This window comes from Eumetopias jubatus, unplaced genomic scaffold, assembly GCF_037043125.1.
Source record: "Eumetopias jubatus isolate StellerSeaLion01/CBP00866 unplaced genomic scaffold, mEumJub1_p1.0 scaffold_10, whole genome shotgun sequence".
In the NCBI taxonomy this organism is placed as follows: Eukaryota; Metazoa; Chordata; class Mammalia; order Carnivora; family Otariidae; genus Eumetopias; species Eumetopias jubatus.
The window spans coordinates 105,586,652-105,610,654 of NW_028274816.1; the positions used below are offsets into that span (position 1 = coordinate 105,586,652).

The 24,003-nt window shown below is 42.5% G+C and overlaps 1 protein-coding gene across 1 annotated transcript in view; it reads right to left on the minus strand.

Moving 5' to 3' along the window:
* SKAP1 (src kinase associated phosphoprotein 1) overlaps nt 1-24,003 on the minus strand; it is a 274,429-nt gene that overhangs the window by 28,674 nt on the left and 221,752 nt on the right. The window contains exons 5-10 of the mRNA XM_028089854.2: nt 20,003-20,080; nt 19,040-19,123; nt 15,529-15,653; nt 13,126-13,189; nt 10,833-11,024; nt 2,271-2,321 (exon numbers count right to left, since the gene is read on the minus strand). Coding sequence (XP_027945655.1) covers nt 2,271-2,321; nt 10,833-11,024; nt 13,126-13,189; nt 15,529-15,653; nt 19,040-19,123; nt 20,003-20,080 — 594 coding nt within the window. The remainder of the gene's footprint in view (nt 1-2,270; nt 2,322-10,832; nt 11,025-13,125; nt 13,190-15,528; nt 15,654-19,039; nt 19,124-20,002; nt 20,081-24,003) is intronic.

Sequence of the window (24,003 nt, forward strand, 5' to 3'; positions counted from 1 at the left end):
CGCCCACTGCTTGTGTTCCCTCTCTCGCTGTGTCTTTCTCTGTCAAATAAATAAAATCTTAAAAAAAAAAAGGTAACCCTGCTAGCTATAGTATCTTTTAGGAGAATAGCCACCCCCCCCCCGCCCCCACCAAACCCTGCCAAAGACATGCGACCCTTGAGAAAAAAACTAAGTGAACCGAACTTGTGTAGCTTGTCTGTTACATAAGAAGTCACACTGTCCTAGAGTTAGTTCCCTTTTATATGCCTTTATGGGCCTGCCTACTCTTTCGTTGGACCTGTAGATTTTAGTGTTACAAAGCTAAGTGATGACATTTGGATGCTCCATATTTGTTGCCATTTCTATAGCTCCTTTGGAGAAAAGGCTCTGTATAAATTCAATAAATAAATAAGTAAACACAAATAATAAAAATTCCTGCCTCAGATTCCGCAGAGAGAGCAAAAAGTCCTCTGTTTTTTAATCACCAAGTCACCAATCATAACTGGTGGGAAGTATAAACCATAGAAACATATTTAGAGTTCACTACACTTCAACAACACCTATTTTGGCGGAAGGAAGCATGAGGAACAAAAGAGTTTTTTTTTTTTTTTTAAAGATTTTAGTTATTTGACAGAGAGAGACACAGCGAGAGAGGGAACACAAGCAGGGGGAGTGGGAGAGGGAGAATCAGGACTCCCGCTGAGCAGAGAGCCCGATGCGGGGCTCGATCCCAGGACCCTGGGACCATGAACTGAGCTGAAGGCAGACATCCAATGACTGAGTCGCCCAGGTGCCCCCCCCTTTTTTTAACTTACTTGAAATAGAGCTGTTGGAACAGTTAAGAAATAAATCTCCCCTCCTCATCCCCCTACCCAAGATAGAACCTCAGAAAGAAAGGCTGAAGGAGGAAATGTGATGAAGGAGGAGTCTGAAACTGAATTTTAGACTTTTGCCAGAGACTGCTGCTTCCTGAATGGAGTTTACTATAAAGTTGGCCACAGGAAGTTTATAGTTATTCCACCCAAGTTGTCCATATGAAGCATCTCTTTCCTGCACTGGTGATGGAAGTTGGTTGAGAAAAGACATGGGACATAGGTTGGTCAGAAAACAGATTTTCTGTTGGAATTCTGCACATTGAGTAGGAAACAGTAGAAAATAAGTTTCAGAATGGACTTAATTATATGGGTTCATTGTTACGAGGTGCTCACTGGAAGCTATGCTAATCCTGGACCACACTTGTGACAGTTCTTTCTTTCTCTCCTGCTCTGGCACCTGACTTCTGATGCTGCCTCTTCTCCCTGGGAGAAGTTGGGCATTGGCGAAGTTAGGTCCTTCACTGAACGTGTTACATATCCAGTTCCCTTAGAGCACGAACCTTAGGAGAAGGGGGCCTTGCCGAGTGGATAACAAAGAGAAGAAACAGCAAAAAGACGAGAAGAGAGAGGAGAACGGGAAAAGGAAGGGCCAGGGAAATGGGGAAGGACCAGGGAGGGAGAGTTGGGAAGAACTCCTAGGCTTAAGACTTTCATAGAATCTCTAAGAAAAAAATCAGCTAGTATCTATATCAGCCATAATTTAGACTCTGCTGATGAGATGAATGTCCTTGAGGTGGTCCTTGCAATTCACATTCCTTCACTGACAAGGGTAGAATAGGTCCTTGGTTCACTTAAAGAGGCTTTGGAGGGGCATCTGACCTTAGAAAAGGATGGGCTCACTAACTGCCTGAAGCATGGTTAACAGTCTGGGATGAGTAAGATGTAATTTTGTATTCAACAAACCTGTTAAATATTCATTTCCAGATGTGCCTGGAATCAAACCAGGCCATCAGAAGTCAGCATCACCAAGGAGTTCTATCCTTCACCCCAGGTTCACTTTTCAGATCTGACACATTTCCATTCCCCTCTGAACTTGCAATCTCCGGACCTCTCAGAGAGGAGGCATTTCCATTCTTTCCATTCTCAATCCTTTGATCTCTTAGAGATGAGGCAATTCTATTTTCACTGTACTGATTTAGGAAATACTGATAGGAAAAAATAAATATCCGGTTTGGTTTCTTCCCTCTGTAGGATAAATCTTAGCTGTTCTGGCAACATTAATTAAGGTGAGTGGCTGCTTTGAAGGTTGAGATATTTACCTATCCAGTCATCTTATCTGGGGCTCTCGAGGTTGACACACCAGTACCCTCTTAATTAGTGAGCCCGGTAATATTTGTGGTCTGAACAAAAGTGCCTTCTTCAGTCAGAAACCTGAACATCCTACCCAGTGCCTGTATATTTGTGAGGCTCTCATACCTTCTTTATGTGGAGTGCCATTCTCATCCTCTTCTAGATCATGCTCTTCATCTGAGGGGGTAAACATGATCAGCATTAGCAATTAGTGGTTGATAGTCTTATGCTCTGTATACTGGTGGGTCTTCTTTTTTTAATTTATTTTTTATTGTTATGTTAATCACCATACATTACATCATTAGTTTTTGATGTCGTGTTCCATGATTCATTGTTTGTGCATAACATCCAGTGCTCCTCTCAGAACATGCCCTCTTTAATACCCATCACCAGGCTAACCCATCCCCCCACCCCCCTCCCCTCTAGAACCTCAGTTTGTTTTTCAGAGTCCATCGTCTCCCGTGGTTCGTCTCCCCCTCCGATTTACTCCCCTTCATTCTTCCCCCCCCGGCTATCTTCTTCTTCTTCTTTTTTTTCTTAACATATATTGCATTATTCATTTCAGAGGTACAGATCTGTGATTCAACAGTCTTGCACAATTCACAGCGCTCACTGGTGGGTCTTCTTTCTCGTCATGCTCTTTTCAAGGCAATAATTGTTTTTTTTTTTTAAATCATCTTACATCTTCAAACTGGCCTTCTCCTTCCCTCCCCATTCATTCATTCATAAATGTTTTTAAGCGCTTACTATATGCAAGGTGCTACACTAGGAACTGGAGGCCCAGCAATGGACAAGACTGGCAGGGTCCATGCCCTTGTGGAGCTTTCAAACCACTGGACTATTTAGGCACCTATCACTAGAATCCTGATCCTTTCCCTCAAGCTCTATTTCTCCTCTTCTTCTAGAATTCTCTTCTAAATGTATTGTTTCTATGTAAGCATCCAGAGTTATGGGTGTGTGTGTGTGTGTGTGTGTGTGTGTGTGTGTGTGTGGCTAAGCATGTGTTTAAAACCTCCATGATTAATTAGTCCTTAATGTATCAAGTTTTGTTCAGCTGTAGCAGAAGTTGGTCATGTAGGTAATTTTATGTTCCTAGTACTTAGGGCTTGTAGTTATCTTTTTACTGCTGTTATTCAGCCTGCCATGTTCATTAGAGTGTAAGCTCCTGAGGGCAGTTGGAATGGTCTTTTAATTAATTGCTGCAGGTACACAATGGGTTCTAAGTCAGTGCTATTGTCTAACTCCAATCAAGTGTTTATATGGTCAAAGTCACAACATGATTGGCCTGTTTCTTACCCTCATTAACCTGTTTCATCTCAGACTTCATACTACCTGATACCATGGGAATTGGGTCTTTACAAAGAAAGCATGAGTACCGGACTCATATTAAGCCATTTTCTATGTGGAGTAGGATGCGCAAAAACACAGTTGCTATTCTCCTTTTCATCATCTTTGCACACGCTCTCTCTCACTCACACACACTCACACACACACACAATGAATGGGGCATAATAAGCAACACTTTGAGGATTGAACACTTAGGTTTTTTTTGGTCCACATTTACTTTCTCTTCCTGGGTCTTGGGGCACTTACCTGGCTTGTTTCCCCATAGTTATGCCACTAAATGAAACTTTTGAGGAGATGGCCTGGGGACAGTTCCTTTTTTTTAAAAAATATAAGTTTTATAGAGCAATATGAATTCTGGTATGTCAGAATGGGGGAGGTAAACTCCGAGCTCATAAGTAAGAAGAAACAGCACAAACATACATTAGAGCATTATAGAACATTAAAGAAGTAATCGATTTTACATTAAAATGATACAATTTCCCTGCAAAAAATAAAAATTAAGGGATTGATATTCTCGGGAAATGAGTCATATGTCACCCAGATTAAAAAATTATCATATATGTGATGTATATTTGCCCTACAAGATTCTGTGGGGAAAGAACTCAACTCTTCTTACCTTCATGTATGGCCTCACAACAGAGAATTTCCTACTTACCACCTGTTGTGCCCCCCCAGCCCTCCCCCCCAACCGCCGCCGCGATGACGAATAAAGATGTAAGATAATGGAGGAGTGAAATCAAATATCGGAAATAGACCTTGCTGAAATAAATCATGTCAAACATCATTCTTTGCACATTGTCTTCCTATTACTTGCCCACTTCCTTCCTTCCTCTGCCCTGATGCTTTTCCTTTTTGACATGGGACCAATTTCACAGGATTGAAAACATTAAAAGAAGAGTTGTTACGGCCTCAGTTTTAGAGGTACTCAGTAATTTGGACGGGGAGCATCTCCTCTCCTGATACCAAACGCCTCAGTCACAAAGACCAGTAATTGGCTGTGCTTACGCACCTTTGCAGAGACGGTTTACTCTACTTCTGCTGTCTGTGCCCAGATGTCTCTTCCTCCCAATTCTAATCAATGTAAATTGGGTCAGATCTCCGCTGTGAATTACAAATTGGATCCGAAGTTGGAGGGTCACCGTGCCTGTGACTCCACCTCCTTCCCACCACCATTAGATGGGAAGCTACACCAAAGATCTTTTCTAAATAAATCAGACTTTATTGTAAAACTTGGCCACTGACGAGACATAACCTCATTAGCATTGATTTTAAAATAAATTATTGAAAGTGGCTTGCCTGCTCTTTGCATTTGTAAAATAGGAGAATGTAAATGTATTTGCAATGATAAAAATGAAAACTAAACTTTATTCCTTTATCCTTTCAGGCAACAGCACTTAATCTAGTCATGATACAAAAATGGGAAAAATAAAAATCTGCTCTATGCCGTTCAATTCCAGACCAGATACTCTGATTTCCTTTGTGCCTGTGGAGTCACCTAGAAAGAAAGCAGAACGCTGGCCATAGCTCTAATCCCCACATCTGTTCTATCTGACATTGACCTTCCCGGGGCGCTGAAAGTGGGCTCAAGTCAAGAAGCCTAGCTACGGATGCGAGAGGCTGGGTGCTGTGCCTTTGAAGGTGTGAGTATGGAGGTACCGTCCCATAGGGAAGGCAATGCTCTCCACAGCTGGTGTACAAGGTAGCAGTTCTCAGCACCTTCCCAGCTGCAGAGAGGTGGACCCTTTACCTCGGATCCTTCAGTGAGATCAAACTGGCATCTTTCAAACTCCAACATCGAGAAAACCAATTCCGTGGCCCCAGAAAGAAATGTCTCTTTGCTCACAAAAGAGGGTGGGTTAAACAGCTAGATTTCTCTCTCTTTTTTCTCTTTTTCATCTGTAAAATGAACCTTCAATTTTAAAGAGATTTTGAAAAAAAATTTTTCTTTAGGCTAAAGAGCTTGTTGAACTTCTTTATAAGAATATTATTAGGCATTTTAGCATTACATCTACTGGAATACATCTTCATTTAAGAGAGAATTAAAATTTATGTGCTAGCTCAACTTTAAACAGTAATAGATTATAATGGTCCTTGCTCCTAACAGGGCATATGGGACCCCAACCTTACATAGGTTTTAAACAAATTAACCTCTAAAGATTACTGTCCACTTATTACATTAAATGCTCTACTTGATTCCCAAATATCTCATCTCAACTGGGAAAACAGTTGAGGAAGATTCTGTGAGCTGTGCGAACATGTGAGAGAACCATGGGGCATCACAAATGAGCCTCAGTATCCAGAGAGTTGATTTCAATCAACTGTCTTGGCACAATGTCAGGGACACTAATGAGAGGCTGAAAGGAACAGGACACTGACTTCACTGCAGAGACACAGAGAGGAGCCAGCTTCCCATGACACCTGGCTCCTTTCTGAAGTGCTTTCTCTGACATGGGCTAAACTGAGAACAATGCCGCAAAAAATGACTGGATCAGAAAGAGGGAAATCACTTCCCCCAAACAAAGCAAGGTGACAGAAGCTTAAAAAATGCCAACTGTATCAATGTGCAACCAGATGTCAAGGTGCTCTGGTGACAGATGCAACAGAAATGCAGATAGACTCGGAGTACAGAGACAGCATGCAGGAAAGTAGAAATGGAAAGCACTCCACAGCAGGCACAGATATGCTATAAATCTGTGGATGCTACAGCACCTCTTCAGACAACACGGAAGATATGAGCAAGATGCTAATAACACACTTAATTCTCTGTTGTATAGTTTTTAATCTCAACTGTTACCTCAGAATATTTGCATCCTATCTCTGTGGTATGGGTCTTGATGAACACGATATCAAATCCAATTTGTGCTAACTGCAACACTTGGAATACGCTGAATTTAATTTCACAAATAATAATTGAGCACCTACTAATTGGAGGAGAAAGACCTGAATACAAATCACCATGGTAAGGGCTGAAACGGAGCTCAATTCTAGTTGAGTATTTGGGAGGGTGTCACAAAGGAGACATGTTCGAGCAAAAGGAGCAGGGTTTCATAGGCTGAGCTCAGGGAGGATGTTCTAGGTGAAAAAACCCCTAGCATGATCCTGGTTTTGGTGCTGGCCAAACAACACCTGGTGCCTGGGGCCCAGTGTGCACGGGAGTGAGAGAGAGAAAGGGCCAGGAAGCTCAGGCCTGCTGATGGCTTTTACGCTTTGAAGCTCCCTTCCATGGAGTGCTGTTGCTTTTCCGTGAAGCTGAAAATCCCTTTCTTCATAAACTTTGTGTTTTTGGCATCTGTTTTTTTCTTTCCTTAGACCTACTCTCACCATTTCTTCTTCCTATGGGTCTGGACAACAGTGAGGGGGGAAAAAATAATTCCATAGAACGCTTGTTTCCATTTGACTCAAATTAAAAAAACAAGAAACAGAAAACCACCCAGTTATATGCTTTATTATAAAGCAATCTGGTTCCTGGGTCTGTAATAACCCTCTGGGGCAGTGTGGGCAGCATCGGAATGCACACAGAAATTCCTAGGGAGAACTCATTGTCTCTCTCTCCGTTTGCTCTCCTGAAATCTCTCCTGAGAACACTGCCAGATTCTGTTGTCAGTGCAGCTGTGACAAGGCCCCAGTTAAAGCTGTACAATGGTCTCAGGCGCCTTGCTGGATTCCAGCTTTGAGGCCCCAGACAAAGTGAAACCTGATAAAAGTTGTCCTTTTATGGAATACTGAATCACAAAACTGGGCCTGTGCTAGCCTGTAAAATAATTTCCGGGGAGGGGTGAGAGAGAGCTCAGCAAAGCCTCCCATCTTCCACAGACTGCTTTAGCATTTCTTTGTGGTAGTTCCCTACAGTTTAATCTACTGCAAATGAGATCTTAAAAATCAAGGGCCCCCATATGCTCAACACGGATGCTCAGAAATCCCACCGGATACCAACCTTGAAACCATATTACCCAGGCCTAATATTTTTGTGGTCTTGGCTGAAAACCTCGAGCACTCTGATTTTCCCTCATGGGAAGGACAGTGCCAGCCACGTAGCAAATGCTAATTATCCCATGATCAATGTGATGTAGTGCATTTAATTTGATGACCCATACATTATTTTGACTAGGAAAAAACATTTTTGTATTGACTTGGTATGTGTTACAAGCACTTTTCTCTCCACTAGGAAGACCACTGAAATTATATTCTGGAAGGGAGATCTCACTTATGTGGCCTTCCAATAGAGACCGTGAGGCTTGCGTAGGCCGCAGCCCAAAGAGGAAGCCATAGCAGAGCCATCAATGCTAAGTATTCTCTGCAAAGCACATTTACCTGTTATAATGAAACAAATGTGAGAAGCACAAGCCATCTGACTTTTGATGGGTATGCAGTGTTAGCACAATCCAACGTTACCGTTGGCCATCCCTCCACCCAGCACCTGTCCTTGCAGTAAAAACGGGCCTGAGCAGAAGGTGTGCTCCACATTCCATCTGCTCAGAATTTTCAATTTCACCTGCTTCATACTTAGAGCTGAAAATGTCCAACTGGACTGTCTCAGGTTTGGTTGGTGGAGGCGGGGAACTAGCCATCCCTCAATTTTTCAAGGAGGTAACCTTTCCTATTTAAACACCACCAAGTTACTAACAGCCAGCATTACTGAGTGCTCACTGCATGCCAAGGCTCCGTTCTAAGTGCTTTACACACTCCGGTTCTAGGCTTCTCACAGCATCCCTCTACGACAGGTACTATCATTATCCCCATTGTACAGGTGGGAAAATCACACACACAGAGGGCAAATCACTTGCTCAAGACCTCACAGCTAGCAGGTGGCTGAGCAGGTCCATTCTGACTCAGAGCCAGCACTTTTACTTGCAATACCTTGCTGTCTCTCGCATGCGGCTGCTCCGTAGATCTTGTAAGATGGCAGCAGAGGGTAGGCATTGTCAGCTGCCCTCACATTCCCTTCCAATTCCTCCAGGGCTGGTACTGTGGCACATGTGTAGTGAACAGAAAATTCCAGAAGCAACAAGCTGAGTGGTGTGTGTGGGAAGCTGGGGGATGGAGACTTGGGGCTGAAATATCCTTATCATCATTAAATGCCAATATAGCCCACCTCCAATGCTGTCTCTAAAAACTGGGATGGATAGATGGTTCTTTTCGGGAAAGAACCTGTTAGTTAGCTGCGGTTTCCCTAACATGAAGAAAGATGCCCTGGATCTCCTGCAGTGTGGCCTTCCTCACTTTCGGGGGACAGTTGTGAGCATAGGCGAAATGGTTTTCCTCGGGAAAGCAGGCCAGTGTCCATGCCCCCAGAGTCTACTCCAACATCTCAACCGGTGCAAAGTTCAGAGGCATGCCCTGGGACCCTCGGCAGTGCCGGGATGGCCAAGGGTAAGAGTTGAGGAGGCAAGTTCCGGAAGGATGGTCGTTAAGAAGCCAATCATACATTCATTGACCCATCATCTGGGGTAAGATGATGGTCTCAAAATCATCTTATTTCCTGAGGCTCCTTCTCTTTCCTGCCCTTTGCTCTGCACCTCTGAGCATCAGCCCCCTCCTCTCTGGTTCCTCTGAGAACTAAACCTGTGCACAAAAAGGCCCTTCTTTGCTCCCCAGAGGGCTGAGTGGTTCAGCGAGGTTTTCCCAGAGCACTCTTCCACAGCTGTAACCCAAAGTGGAGTGTCACCCGGATATTTCCCCCAGCCTAGATGGGAGTGAGTGGAATGTCAGCTCCCTAAGAAGATTCTGGCCAAGTTGGGGAGTACATCTCCTTTAAGGGAGTATTGTGAATTAGATCCATTTCTGCACCCTGCTGTTGCAATGGAGCAGACTGTGAAAGGGAAGATTCTCAGAGGAGCTGTGTTTTAATGTAGCAATTTGATTCAATTTTCCACTCTATAAAATTACCCATCACTGCTCGTTGCTTTCTAACAGACACCTTCACTCTTAATTTAACAATCCTATCGAATTCTGCCAGGGAAATTGGAAAAATTTATCACCTGTGAAATTTTATTTTCCTTTGGTTGTATCTGTTTTTGTAAAACTTCATTAACGACGATGACTTGCTGAGGAAATTATCATTTTTTTTTAACTTCAGACACAAGAAATGGCTCGACCTCAACCAAGATATCATTTGCATAATAAAACACAACAAAAAGGCTGGGGAAGCCGGGACTGGCAGAGGCTGGAAGTGTTAGGAGAAGCAGGATTTCCCTGGTGGGTGGGGAGGTAGGCGAAGTCCTCAGCAAGGAGACATGGTGGGGCCACAGCCTGGCTCCTTGACTCAGGAAGCAATGACGTGGCTCCCCCCGCCCCCCCCCACCAAGGGAAGAGACAAATGCAGCATTGACAGGGTTGGACCTTCTTCTTAGGAAGTCTTGAAATGCAAGTTGCTTACTGACCCTGTTTTTAGCAACCAGTCTTGTCTTCAGGGGCCTGAGTATTAGATTCACCTTCGTTCCTAAGTTCATCTGGGATCAAGGTTTAAATTGCTATAAATTTTGGCTTAACTCGAATTTCTCAGCAGAGCACTGAACTCCTGGCAAATTTCCACAGAAGCAATCTTTCTGAATGGACTTGAAGATTCAGCGTTCCTGTGGTCTAACTACCTCACAATTAAGAGGCTCAGGCTTTGGTTTTCCACAGTCTGACCCCCACTGTGCTCTGTGCCGTTCAACAGCTGCTGTTGTTCCCACAAGAAGGGGCTATGTGGAAGCAGTGATGACTATACATTTTTTGAGATGCCAGTTATCATGCCTTTGGAAGAAAAGAAATATGTACATGGGCCTGCTGTAATGGTGGGCAGAGGAAACAGGTTTATGTGTGAGAGAGACGATTAGATTTGTGGTATATCTGAAGTAGGGACTGATGAGTTATACTCTATCAGGTCTTCTTCAGTTACTGACAAGGTTTGTCAGCACTTACTTGTATTCCTTTAGACTTTTGATAATCTTCATCATTTTGAGGCGACTTTATTCACTCTCACATTTACCCAGAAAAGAAGTTGAAACTAGAGAGTTTTGATGACCTACCGCAAGATCCAGAGTAAACCAATGAAGGCCAACATGAGTAGACTACCTGACTCTTTAACCTTGTTGACATATGTAATAATAAAGTTATTGTTGACATATGTAATAAGTTACCTCACACGGCAAGGGTGAAAGACACACCCTGATCAATTCGTCTTGCTCCCAGAGCAAGGGAGAGCTTTTGTACTGGGAATCACAGAAGCTCCACTGAAGCTTCCCTAAGTTGTTTTCTTCAGAGATTTGGCTTCCTCTGGAGGTTTCAAACTTATATTCTTCCACCAGGTCAAGAATTTCTGAAACTCATAGAAGATAATCAGAAGACAAAATTTCTCACCTGGTAAGGCTTCATAAATATCTTCTTCTGTCTCCTTTGTGGGCTCTTTTGGCCCCAGACTCCCAGGCAAGATGACAGGTCTGCACTGGGAACCGGAATTTGGGGCATCAAAACCATCGATATCATCATATGTCTCTTCCTCTTCCTCCTCTTCCTCCTCCTCTTCACATGGAATAGTTAAGGAGCTCAGATCTGCCAGGGCAGAGATGAGAATGAATCCAGATGGGGAGGAAAAAGGAGAGAATAAGGCAGGGAAGGGAAGAGGGAGAAGGAGGCAGAGGGATGAGAATAAGGTATGTCAAAAGAAAATGAAACGCCGGGTTAAGTGCTGTTATTTCTGATGGGGGCCTTGGTGCCAGGAAATCCACAGAAAAGGCCAGACTAGCACTGCGTCAGGTTGAAACCATCAACATAAATCCTTCCTTGCAATCAAACTTGATCAGGATGAAGCAGCTCTGAAAAGTAGGAGCGTGCGAATGAGCACAAGAGGCGAAGGGATGAGAAGAAGGTGGAAGAGGACATGCCAGCACCCCGTGCGCTGTTCCCTGAGTAGAGAAAGGGCAGGTGGATGGCCTGTGGCTCCCCAGGGTGCGCAGAGCCCTGGGAACGACGGTGGCTCCCAGAGGGTAGCCGAGCTGTCAGAAGCTTGTCACCCCCATGACCTCACTGCAGAATGTCAGACAAGTTTGTTCATAAAGAGAAAAACGGGCAAGAGTGGAAGGAGGGAAAGTGAGATACAGAAAAATATGACAGTTGTGCGAGACCAAATGGAATGGCTGAGCCACGGGGTTACCATGTCATTTTGTAACTGTGCAGTCTGGCTGACCTCAAAGTGGGTCACTGCAGAGAGGATGTTGAGCTGTTACAGCACTGGGCAGCACAGGGCAGGGGAGGGAGATTGGTTTTTTATTTTAATGGGGAACTGGGAAGGTTCGCTCTCGGATGTCTAGTACAGAAGGCTCTCTGAAACCCTGCTGAGGGGTCTCTGCAGGATGGGGGAGTGCAGTCAGGGTACTCTGGGGAAGGAATGGATGGAGAGACATCCGATGTTCATTTCAAAACACAATAAAACTGTTTGGCTTGATTAGGCATTTAATAAAGATTTTGTAACAATTTTCATCGGAATTCTGGTGCCACCTCATAGGAGGAAGGGATCAAAGACACATTTGTGGCTTAAACCATATGTTATTATTTTGTTTGTTTTAAAATAAAATGGAATGAATAATTTCTTCAATGTGGGATTCTGAACGTACCACAGGGTACAGCTCAATAAAGCTGCTTTGAGTTTTATTGAGGTTTACACACTTAGGGGTATATTACACGCATAAATCCAAGGCACCTAGATGAGAGTGTACCCTGTAGTCTTGCCATCAATGTTCATGTTTGCCTAGTTCCAGTCTATTATACGTGACGCTCTTAGTAGATGCAATAGTTTGTTTTTGTGATAGCAAAGGCATAAACTGAGTAAAATAGGCAATTCTTGTAATTAAAGCTCTGGTGCTTCCTTCTTTTTATCCACAATAAAATCTTATGGCAGAATAAAAAAAAACGGAGATGAGAAGGCTTGGTGTTTTTAGGCTGGTGTGCTTCTCCCTAGGTCTTGGGCCATGTACAACGTTGGCGTTTCTGCCTTTCTGCAGCGGCAGGGTCCTGCCACGAGGGTCTATCCTGGGTTATCTGATGCCAAGTGACGGACTCAGGTTGGCTGTTTCTACCTGTCAAGCCACTCCCAGATAAACCTTCCTGGGCCACTCTCACTGCTGTGCCTGCAGGCTGGCCAGCAGAGGGTACTCTAAGAGCGGTCATTTAACATCTTCAGGCAGGACTCTTCCCATCCCAAAGCAAGGGACATTTTATTGTGGTTTGGGTAAGAACAATTTGCTTTTAATGTTCACGTTGATGAAGGCCACCTTGATAAGTATAGATTTCTACTTCCTGCTAAGTTTCAAACAAGAAGATTTGGGGCCTAAATTGCATCTAGGTGACTTTACATTTGATATCATGAATTTCTTTTCCAGAACATAAGGGGTTGGGAGATACCGAGTTGAGCTGAGCTGGTTTTCAGAAGCTCCTTTTCTAGCGATTACGAATACTACAGAGGTCATCTCCAGGTTGATGGTTTCTTTACGTTATGATTCATACATGGTACTATCTGTTGTTATAATATAAGGGATGGTAGAAGGGAGAACGAACAGAAAAGAAAATACAGATTGAAGACTGTGGATTATATTTACGCAATATAACTTCAACTGCAAATCCACTTAAATGTTGTTTCTGTAATAAGGATACTTACCCTTTAACAAGAAACTGATTTGATCCACCCAGTCTCTGGCTTCAGCTGGATTAGCAGCTGTAAACTAGAGAAAATTAGTGAATTAATTTATTACCTTCATGAATTCATAAAATTTCCATGAATCCTACAGGGAGGTTCAAACAGAAGAGCCTGTGAGTCAAGTTGTAGAGTCAGGTTGAAAGCTGAGGGTGCTCTATCTGCTTAATATTTAGAAAAAAGATCGAAATCTTACTCAAAGTGATATTTTCTTTCATTTGTATACCCAATGTTGACTACTATTTGAGTCCAGACCTTCACATTCACATGCATTCATTCAATTATCCATGCATTCATCAGGCATTTTTTTGAGAAAAGGTTACAAAAAAAAAAAAAGCAAACCCAAACTCCTGACTTTAAAGAACAGGGTATCAGTTATGAAGACAAGATACACACTTGAGATGGGAACCCACGAAGTAGGTGCATCTGAGAACAGTTGGATGCTGAGAGAGCATAGGAGTCCTTACTGTTGCCTGGAATAAAGCCAGGGAAGCTGGTGCAAGTAATACTGTTTTGGTTGGATTTTAAAAGAGTTGGTGGAAACTGCCTGGTGGAGGGAACCATGTGCCGGAGATTAGGAATGAGACCACTGTGTATGGGGGAAGGTAGGCAGATCGACTTGACCGGAGAACAGTAACAGGTGATGCGGGAATGTTGCCGGTCTGGGAGGAGTTGGTGAAGGGGCTCTGAGTACTAGGAGTTCAGACTTAAAATGTAGGCAAGAGGAAACCACTGTAAATTCTAGCAAAAGATGTGGGAGATTCTTTCAAGAATCTGGGGAGGAGGGATAAGAAAAGGGAGAAATTGGAGACAGGAGGCCGGCTAGAAGGCTATTTCACTGGTCCTCTGGGGGAAGTGGTTGGGACAACTATTGTGATGGCTGTGGGAATAAGTCAGAAGGGGAAGATCCAAAGGCTATTGTAGAGGAAGAATCCACGGACCATGATAACGATTTGGATTCAATGGGCCAAAGAAAAGAAGTAAACAAACTCTGCATTCTGATTCACAAAACAAGCCAGTCAAGCATCAAGCCTTAGCAATTTTTTATTTTAAATGAATCAACTTGAAATGACTGTTCCTGAAAAACATTTTTATTATCTGGCCATTAGGGTAAGATAAAGATATGTGCCATATAAGAAACCTAGATTCCTGCTTAATACTTATTAATAGACATTGTCATTCTTGATTTCTTAAAAACTCATTTCCATAAGAAACATCTAAGGAAATTGATTTAGACTTGTCATATAAATTTTTATCTGGAGGAGGCACCATCAATACTGAATAATAAAAATAACTTAGATACATGCCCAGTGCATACATCTGTTATGTATATATCTATGAAGGACTCTCTAGAAAAGTTTAGTTTAAATAAAAAAAAACTTTTTTTGAAATTCCATATTGAAGACCTGGTCGTTTTATCAAAATGAGGTTTAAGATACTGAAGAAACACAAAAGGATGAGTACTGTGAAGCATTTGAAGAGTCAAAGGGTTATTCAAGTGGTTAATATTAACCTTAGCATGTCTTTTCTCTTTTTCATAAGTTAGCTAAAAATTTTCCAAATTGTTTTAGTAAAACTGTGACAAGATAAAAATGACCAACAAGCAGGAAATAATACTGGTTTGTATATATATATTTATACACACACACACGTAAAAATGTATTTTCAGAGAAAATCATGACATTCCCATAGTCAGAATTTTTAAAAATTGCTTTAGTTAATAAATGCCTTACCTATTATATTACCTACTATATTGTGTCAAAATATATAAAAATGAACACAGTGAAGAATAAGCCTTTCCCACCCCAACCCAGGTACTCTAGTCCCTCCAGTTATCACTGTTACTACTCACTAATCATTGTCACCAATGTCTTGGGAGTCCTTCCAGAGATATACAATGCTTCTACACACAGGAAAATTACTTTGGATAGCAAGATGAATATGGGAAAATAACTTTTCATTCTACAGTCAGGTTTTTCTTTTCCTGGGTTTCATGGAAGGAAGTAAAGATAGTTAAGAAAAATAAAGAGAATGGGAATTGAAGATGTGAAATCAGAGGTGTTGAATAAGGAATTGGATTGTGTGCTCCAATAGACAGGACTCTCTCCTATGGAGTGAGACTGGGATGGTGGGGGGTGAAGGGTGGAAGCCAACCAAAGGCGGTATCCGGGATGAGAGTGGCAAGAGAGAGGAGGAAGGAGGGCATCACATAGCAAAGGTAAAGACATGTCAAGAAAGAAGGTCCTGGTAAGGAGTGAGCAGGTAACAGAGAAAGGATGGAACCCAGCAGAGCACCCCCAGCTCACATGCCGCATGGAACGAAACTCCAACACAAATGAAGATCATCATCTCCTCAGCTCATCCTACCTCATAGCTGCGCCTATCCTGGGAGGTCAGTTCAAAGCAGGATTCTTTCTTGGAATCTTTTCGAAGGTAGGGGGCCATCCGTACACTGTAGCCCTTAATGAGAAAGGTCCCTTTGGGCTGCTTGCCTGCAAGACAGGAAAGCTCCCTGTATCCCTAGAGAGATGCAACCGCCAAGGGAAGGCATCTTCTCTGGAATGTAAAATAAAAGCATGGAAACAGCTGTTACCTCCCCGAGGAAACACAACAGTCAAGGAAAGGTTATTAAGGAAGCTTAAGAAGAGGCTACTGTGACAGCGAGGCAAAGATCACTGCCAAGCTAGGGAAATGCAACATGAAAGGTTATTTTGCCAAAAGAGTACAACAGAGACAGAGAATTTATTAGAATGTTAAGAGATCTATAATAACAGAAGGAAAGAATTATTACAGCAGGGAGAGTGTGGCTGTAAATGTGAGGCTCTTGAAGGCTGTTAGAGAACTGCAGCATATTATCATCAGGGCCGGCAGAGCTCACATTTGAGGGGAGGGACAGCAGTGCGGGGGGCGTGATGAGTTCCCGGGATCTCTTCCTCTGCCCTATGTGGCATTTGGGCTAGACTGCTCTCTCCCTCCTGCTGGTCAGGTTGGAATTGGTGCTAGAGGGAGAATAATTAAATCTCAGTATTTTATTTATCCCCCTTCCAAGAGGTCAAATTGGGAAGTAGTAGAGTACTGTTAATTATCACTGGGCGATGAAGAAGGAGGAACAGGATTAAGGGAAGGAAAGGAGAGACCACTCTGTCTGTTGCTCCTTTTTTTTTTTTTTTTAAATAAACTATTAGGAATGGGAAAAGAGGGTCTTGTTTCCAATGATTTTGTGTCCTCCTGGTGTGGTTCAGGCAGAACATACAGAGGAGTGGAACCACAGTGTCTGGGTGATGATTTGTGTCCTGTATCATGTGCAATGGATTGTTTAATACATGCCTTTTGAGGATGATGATGATAAGTTGGCAGTGGGATGACAGTATTAGGAAAAGAAAAGAGAAAGACTCTATCCTTACCTGGTTAAGCTAAAAGAAATATACAAACACTCAATACTTGCTAAGAAAAATGTCTTGGGCACAATAAGAAGTAACTGGCAAGAAGGGAGCCATGCAACAGTGCTTTTTGACACCAGAATCTTTTTTGTTAAAGTATCTCTCCTTGTTCTAACTGGCCACTAAAATGTTTTGTTGTTTCTTTGGCCACCAGGTTTTATTTCACCCTGACGGCAAAATGGTCCATAAAAGTCTCCACTTCTCTCCCTCTCCCACTCTCTCACCTTGAGTATAGAGGATTCTGAATGATTGAACATGATACCTGGCTTTATGTTCAGATATGCCAAACACTTATTTAAATGCAAGGGAAATGAACATTTTTACAATGATGTAAATGTTATATGAGTCTGAAGGTTTAAAATAAGAAAATAGTACCTGGCTGGCTTGTACACCCAGAATTCAGGGAAGAAATTATGGTTGCTGGGCTGGAGAGTGGTTTGGGGGTTGGACGGAAGCTGGGGATGGTTTTGAGCTATGCGGCTATGATTGCCAAGTAGTGCTTCACACTTCACCCCTACATGGGAAAGTCTCGGAGGAATGTAAGAGGGTGAACCCAAGATGAAGTCAGTGATACCTGTGGTAGGCAGAAAGGCAGGGTGAGCCAACTGCCTTGAAGCCCAAGGGCAAATCTTAAGGATGCCAAGTCATTTAGCAAAGCTGCAGTTCTTTCTGTTATCTTAATACCAAAGGCATGGGAAGTCCAAAGGCAATTGGGTAGATATCTGATTATTCCCTGGTACTGGATATCTAGGCATTGGGAGATGCATAATCCTGGGAAGGACGGAAGAGGGGAGGAGCAGGGAATGACTGGAAGGAAAACGAAGGGTTTACTTGGAATAACTGGCCTCTGTGCCAAGGTGGCAGAGCCTAAGGAAAGCCCCCACAAGAACTGATGTGTTGCTTTTTTAATTTCTCTCTTGCTTCATAGAATTATTCCTGGGGCTAGTTAGAGTCTGCAGGAGGGTATCCCCTCTTTGAAATTTTGTGTTCACTTACAATGATAATTTTTAACTTGTATTTAGTTGTAGCTGCCTCCAACTTGTGCTTATATCTTGTTCCTTCTCATGAACTTAGCAACACTGTTAAGCATGGATGGGAGATCTTCTAGGGATTGCATATGAGTGTTATGCTTGATTGACTCAGTGGTGGCTCATTAAGAAGCTGCCTCTGGCCTGAGTCAACACTTCACTGCTGCTGCCATCTGGCTGGAGGGTGTCTCTTGGGCACAGCAACCATTTTGGTCTCAACACTCCATGACTCTAGGGATGTCCACTGGACTACTTCCCAGTATGCAGTAAGATAAAGTTGAGAGCATATTCTTAGAGAATTTGGACCCAAGGGTTCTATTTCTGGGCTGTTGGTAAGCTGTTCAAATCCTTCTCAGATTTTTTTTCAGTATTTTAACTATATTATTAACATCTATAAAGAGTTTGAGGTTCTTGGGGTGCCTGGGTGGCTCAGTTGGTTAAGCGACTGCCTTCGGCTCAGGTCATGGTCCCAGGGTCCTGGGATCGAGCCCCGCATTGGGCTCCCTGCTTGGCGGGAAGCCTGCTTCTTCCTCTCCCACTCACCCTGCTTGTGTTCCCTCTCTTGCTGTCTCTCTCTCTCTGTCAATTAAATAAATAAATAAAATCTTAAAAAATTCGAGGTTCTTAAAAAAATGCCAAAGTGCTCAACCTTGATAGTATTATGTTATTAGTCATAATAAAAGATAACTTTTTGGGCGCCTGGGTGGCTCAGTTGGTTAAGCGACTGCCTTTGGCTCAGGTCATGATCCTGGAGTCCCGGGATCGAGTCCTGCATCGGGCTCCCTGCTTGGCAGGGAGTCTGCTTCTCCCTCTGACCCTCTTCCCTCTCGTGCTCTCTATCTCTCATTCTCTCTCTCTCAAATAAATAAATAAAATCTTTAAAAAAAAAGATAACTTTTTAACATTTTATTTTATTTTTTAAAGATTTATTTATTTGAGAGATTTATATGATCTGAAGAGTTTATTTGAGAGAGAGAGAGTGAGCATGTGTGTCCACGTGAATAGGGGGAGGGGCAGAGGGAGAGAACCTTCAAGCAGCCTCCCCGCCGAGTGCAGAACCCCACATGGGGCTTGATCCCATGACCCATGAGACATGACCCCCGAGATCATGACCTGAGCCGAAGCCAAGAGTTGGACGCTTAACCGACTGAGCCACCTAGGCACCCCAAAGATAACCTTTTGATATGCTGACCACACGATCCTAGGTTTAAAGGGGAAATAATTTCTAAATTGGCATCTGAGTTTTTGGGGATGGGCAAGGTATTACTTACCCAAGTCTCTTTCTTTCCCAAGCATGTCCCTTTATGGGTGTTAGTTAAAGACTGCTATCTTGAGATCTAAGTGCTTGAGAATTTACGAAGTGCTTGCATCCAGGAGGGAGATGCTGCTGTGCAAATGAAGAACACTTACTTTTCTCATTAGCATAGTAGTAGAAGAGGCCTCTGCTGACAACACACCATCGCTTCTGCCACTCTGATCCAAAGAAACTATGATCTAAAGGGAACAGCGGTAAGGGACATAAATTCAGGTAACTACAACCACTGATGAGTCTGTAAAGTCCAACACACAGTCCAGTGTATTATTGTTTTATTTCCTAGATTAATGGACTGTAAAACCCTCCCTTTCACTCCTGCAGGCTATCCCATATTGACTCAGAGTCCAGAGGGCTCGCTCAGTTAAAGGTCCAAATTCTAAACAGGGTTTGCCTGTTCCGGCCCCTCACGGCTGTCCCACTATCTACCTTCCTGTATAGCTCTCGGGTTCTAATCTCATCCAGTACTTTTCAAATTCTCTGTGATACTTTCATGTGGTGCCTTTTAGCAAACCTAGCTGATGCTCCAGGCCACGGGCATGAGAAAGGCTTTCATTGTACTAAGGCAATTTGCCGTTTGAGTGTTAAACCTGGGACCCGGGGCTTAGTTAGGGTACCAGTATCTATTTTAATCCAGTGAGTGAGAGGTGGAGAGTCGGGCTCCTCTGAAATGTGAAACTGGGTTGCTTCACGCAGGATGTAAAATTACACTTTGGCAACATAGCTTTACTCTACAGGAGCATCCTGAGAGATGAGAACAAGAATATCATCACTCATTCATTCAACAAGTATTTTTATTAAGCACCTGTTGTGTACCAGGTGAACAAAGCAGAATGGGTTCCTATCCTGATGAAGCTCACAATCGGCTGAAGATTTTGGGGCTTCTCTCTTCAGCCTACGCACAAACACCAGACTTCCTTTCCTCTCCCATCTTCCTTTTGGCCTTCCCCCTCCTGAGCACAGAACTGGGCATAGAAAAAGCACCTGCTATGTTAGGCCTCTTCTTCCTCATTTCCCTTCCCTTCCCGGAATGTTCTGAGACCTGTGGGTCTGGTCAGTACCTTTGCTTTTCTTCTCCAAGTATCCTTGCTTGATGATGTTGTCAAGTTCTTGAGCTCCTCTTACGATGTCTTCCACTCCTAAAAGGAAAAACAGCAGAATGCTTTGTTGAAACCTGACAGAATTTTCATTTATTTAGGCTCCTTTAGATATTCCACATTAATGAAGGGGGTGCAGAAGGGCAGGGGCTTAAAACACAGCACAAAATAAAACAATTTTTATATGATTGGGGGGAAAAGGTAAATTTTCTTTCTTCCTAATTATATCTAATGCTAAAATCACTTATAATGATCGAAACCTACATTAGTTTGTGCAAGGGGAAGTAGCCTGAAATATGTATGGATTGGCAAGAAAAGGACTCTAGAGAATTAAGAATTTGCTGTGGATTATAAGCTCCAAATTGGATAATCCACATCCAGATAATCAAAAGTCAAATGAATAGCTACCAGCAGAAAGAAGCTTAATGAGTGATAGAATTCACCATAAATGCAGCCACCTCCGTGAGAGCAATAAACACACACTCACTCTTAAAAAAAAAAAAAAAAGAAACAACAACAAAACAGAAAGCCACCTCGTGAACATAAATTTTATTAACTTTGCACAAAGAAGGCCTATGCAGGCTGAACTGGCAGTAGGTGCCACATCCTGGTTTTGTCCAAGTATGGAAAAGAGTCTAAGAAGGACTGAAGCCTTTACCAAGAGAAGACTCTAGAACTGACATCGGCCTTTAAACACATGCTGCTGGGGCGCCTGGGTGGCTCAGTCGTTAAGCGTCTGCCTTTGGCTCAGGTCATGATCTCAGGGTCCTGGGATGGAGCCCTGTGTTGGGCTCCCTGCTCAGCAGGGGAGTCTGCTTCTCCCTCTCCCTCTGCCCCTGTTCCTATACTCTCTCTCTCTCTCATTCTGTCTCTCAAACAAATAAATAAAACCTTAAAGAAATAAACATATGCTGCTCACATCCTTGACTTTCAATTAGCCTCGTTAGGTACAAATTTATTGAGAAGTCAAGATCCTGATCCATCTTTCACTACTGGGGTTTATACTTATTTTACAGAAGTGAGGGGAAAAGGACAAAAGAGAAGAAATTGACTCCTCAAAAAATAAAATGAAACAAGAACAGCAACAATAAAAAACTCTTTAAAAAAATACAAGTCCATATTTCTTTCTTTAAAGTTTATTTTTTTTTTAGTAATCTCTATACCCAACATGGAGCTCAAACTCGTGACCCCGAGATCAAGAGTTGCATGCTTTTCCGACAGAGCCAGCCAGGTGCCCCCAAGTCCGTATTTCTTAATTAGGAGAAATAAAGGGAGTGGCCTGGCAGAATCCTACTCTGTTCTTTTTAGTCTCCAAAACCAAAGTTCTTTTGGTTTCCTTTAATTGATTTAGAAATCAAAACAAAATACAAGCCAAAATAAGGCACAACCCCATATGAATCAACTGGGTCACCTATACAATATCTTGAGACTTGTGGGTGAAATAATTGTTTTTTCAATTGCACGATTTTTTTTTTGAAATCTACAACTAACACTTATTCAGGGATGGCTATGAGCTGGCACTTACTTCTTGTTTAAATATTTCTTGTTTAAAAATAACATTTTTAGACAATTTAAAATGCAACTAAGATTTTACCTTTTGCTTCTAAGCAGTTTCAAACTTAGTTTTAAACATAGAGATCCAAAGTTTTTCTTTTTTCATGTGTCAAAGTGCCTGATTCTTTCTCTTTGTCCTTATTGCCAACTTCCTTGTTCATGGACTATTTTCATTTGTGTGCTCTACAGTTAGCAAACTCTGTGGCTGCTATAAATCCTCCCAGATGGGTCTCAGGGTGCACACATGAGATGAACAGCAGCAAAGGGAAGTTCATTTGTCTAGGATCCTTTCATTTCTCCCACCCTCTGAAAATTCTAATACCTCTCTGAAAATGCTCTCCAAGAAAACAGACACTGAGCCACTGAGGGTGGAGTGGCTGGGTTGAGGACCCGGCATGGCTCAGAAGGAAGACCCTTTGCAGGAGACCCCATCCTCTCTGCGGCACTGTCAAGAAATTGCTCCTAGAGGCCTAAAAATTAAATGAAAGACAGGGGATGAGAAAAACAGGATCTCCTAAGCTTGGAGGACACATCCCTTCTTCCAGTTTTTTTCTTTTCTTTTTCCTTTTTTAAGGTCTTGTTAAACTTAGAGACACAGCTTCTTGTTAAAGATGCCGAGAGTCTGAATCATAAAAGACATGTTAAACGTTCTATTAGAATTCAAACCTCCTTTTTTAATGCAAATCTAAATGCCATTTTATGGAACATCTATAATTATGAAAATGGGAAGACATTGCCTCGTGTGCAGGGAGAGTCTGTGAGTATGAATATTACATTAATGTGCCCACACCAGCTCACTGATCCTGCTGGCAGGAGCATAAAAAATGCTTGAGTGAAACTTTTATTTAGATGTTAAGACTCCAGGCCCCAGCGGGGTGACAGAGACAGTCCCTGTGAGTTGCCATCAGAGAGAGAGCTTGAATTGAATTACCCAGGGGGGAAGGAAGTAGTGATGAGCACTGCTTCGCTTATTTAATTTCATTTACTTTCAGTACATTATCAGCATGAGGCTTTTCTCTCCCCACCAACCGAAACCCAAGAATGCCACCACCAAGAAAACAAAGGCACAATGCTGCAGAGATATCTGAACTCTAAGTCATGAATTCTAGGAAACTAGGGTCAGCCCTGTCACCACCTTCTCTCCCGAAGAGTCACACTTAGCTTGCTAAAATTGGGCAGGGAATGAGTTGCTGAATTTTCTCTCTTGGTCATTCACCAACAGATTCTGAAGAGTATCAGAGCTAGAAATGCGGTATTTTAATGTGCTGCGTTTTTAGCAAGATGTGTTATGTTGCTTTCTTATTAGAAGGAATTGGTACTGATGAACACTCTTGCCTGGTTTCCCTTAAGGGCAGTGGACAAAATGGGATGATAGGCGAAGTTTGAAATGGCTATGGAAAAAAATTAGGAAATCAAATCAAATCAATCTCGATTTCTAGTGACCGTCTTCTGTGTACAAGGCACTGTGTGGTGAGTATAACAACAGGATTGTGCTCAGTGTTGACGCCGAGCTCAATTTCATTAACTCCATGATCTATCAGATAAATCCAGACAACCAAGATGGGAAGCCATTGTGGCAATCAAGCTGCTCTCTTCTTTCAGTGTCAGCTCAGTGTCCTACTGATCAAGAACCAGTGATCTTGAGGATGTACAACGTTAGCCATGGTCCTGGGGTGATGAGGCAGGAGGAGTCTTGTATGCCTGAATCCGCACCTCCTGGCAAGTGAACAGATCTGCAGAGCTACTTCATGCCTAATAGAAAGTATGCAAATGCTTTGCAGGATGATAATAAAAATAGGAAGAAGCCACAAAGAATTGCATGAGTTGCTATTTTAAGTCAAAAACATTTATATTTAAGGATACATTTTTTTTAAAAAATTGAGGCTTTTTGTCCATTACCTGAAAAAAAGATATCACCATCTTAGTGAAAAAATAGAAATGATTTAGATTTATTGGGAATAAATGGCCTTCTTGGATAAACCTAAGGATGTATCACATTGTATCAGCACAAAACAGAATTACATTCATGTCATAATCTCTCTCTACCATGGCACTTAACTAAATCTCCCAGAATAGCCCATATAAAGAAAAGATTCACTTAGCTGAAGGATGTGGGGCCATAAAGATAAGATCAGTAGAGAAGTGTTACCTAGAAGTGATGGCCACCCAACTTTCATGGCAGATGAAGATAAAAGAAATTCTCAGACAGCCTTCTCTCCTCATCCAGATGCCTTTAAACCCTTGTATTCCACCCATACCCAACTCTGCAGTAAAAAACGACAGAGTAGGATTCCATCTCTCAGCGCTAAACATGACTCCTCAGTCAGCTATGCACAGCAACAACAATGGGGACCCTTTAGAGTGTGATACATTTCCATAAAGCAGTCAATAAAAAAGACACGGGAGCTTAT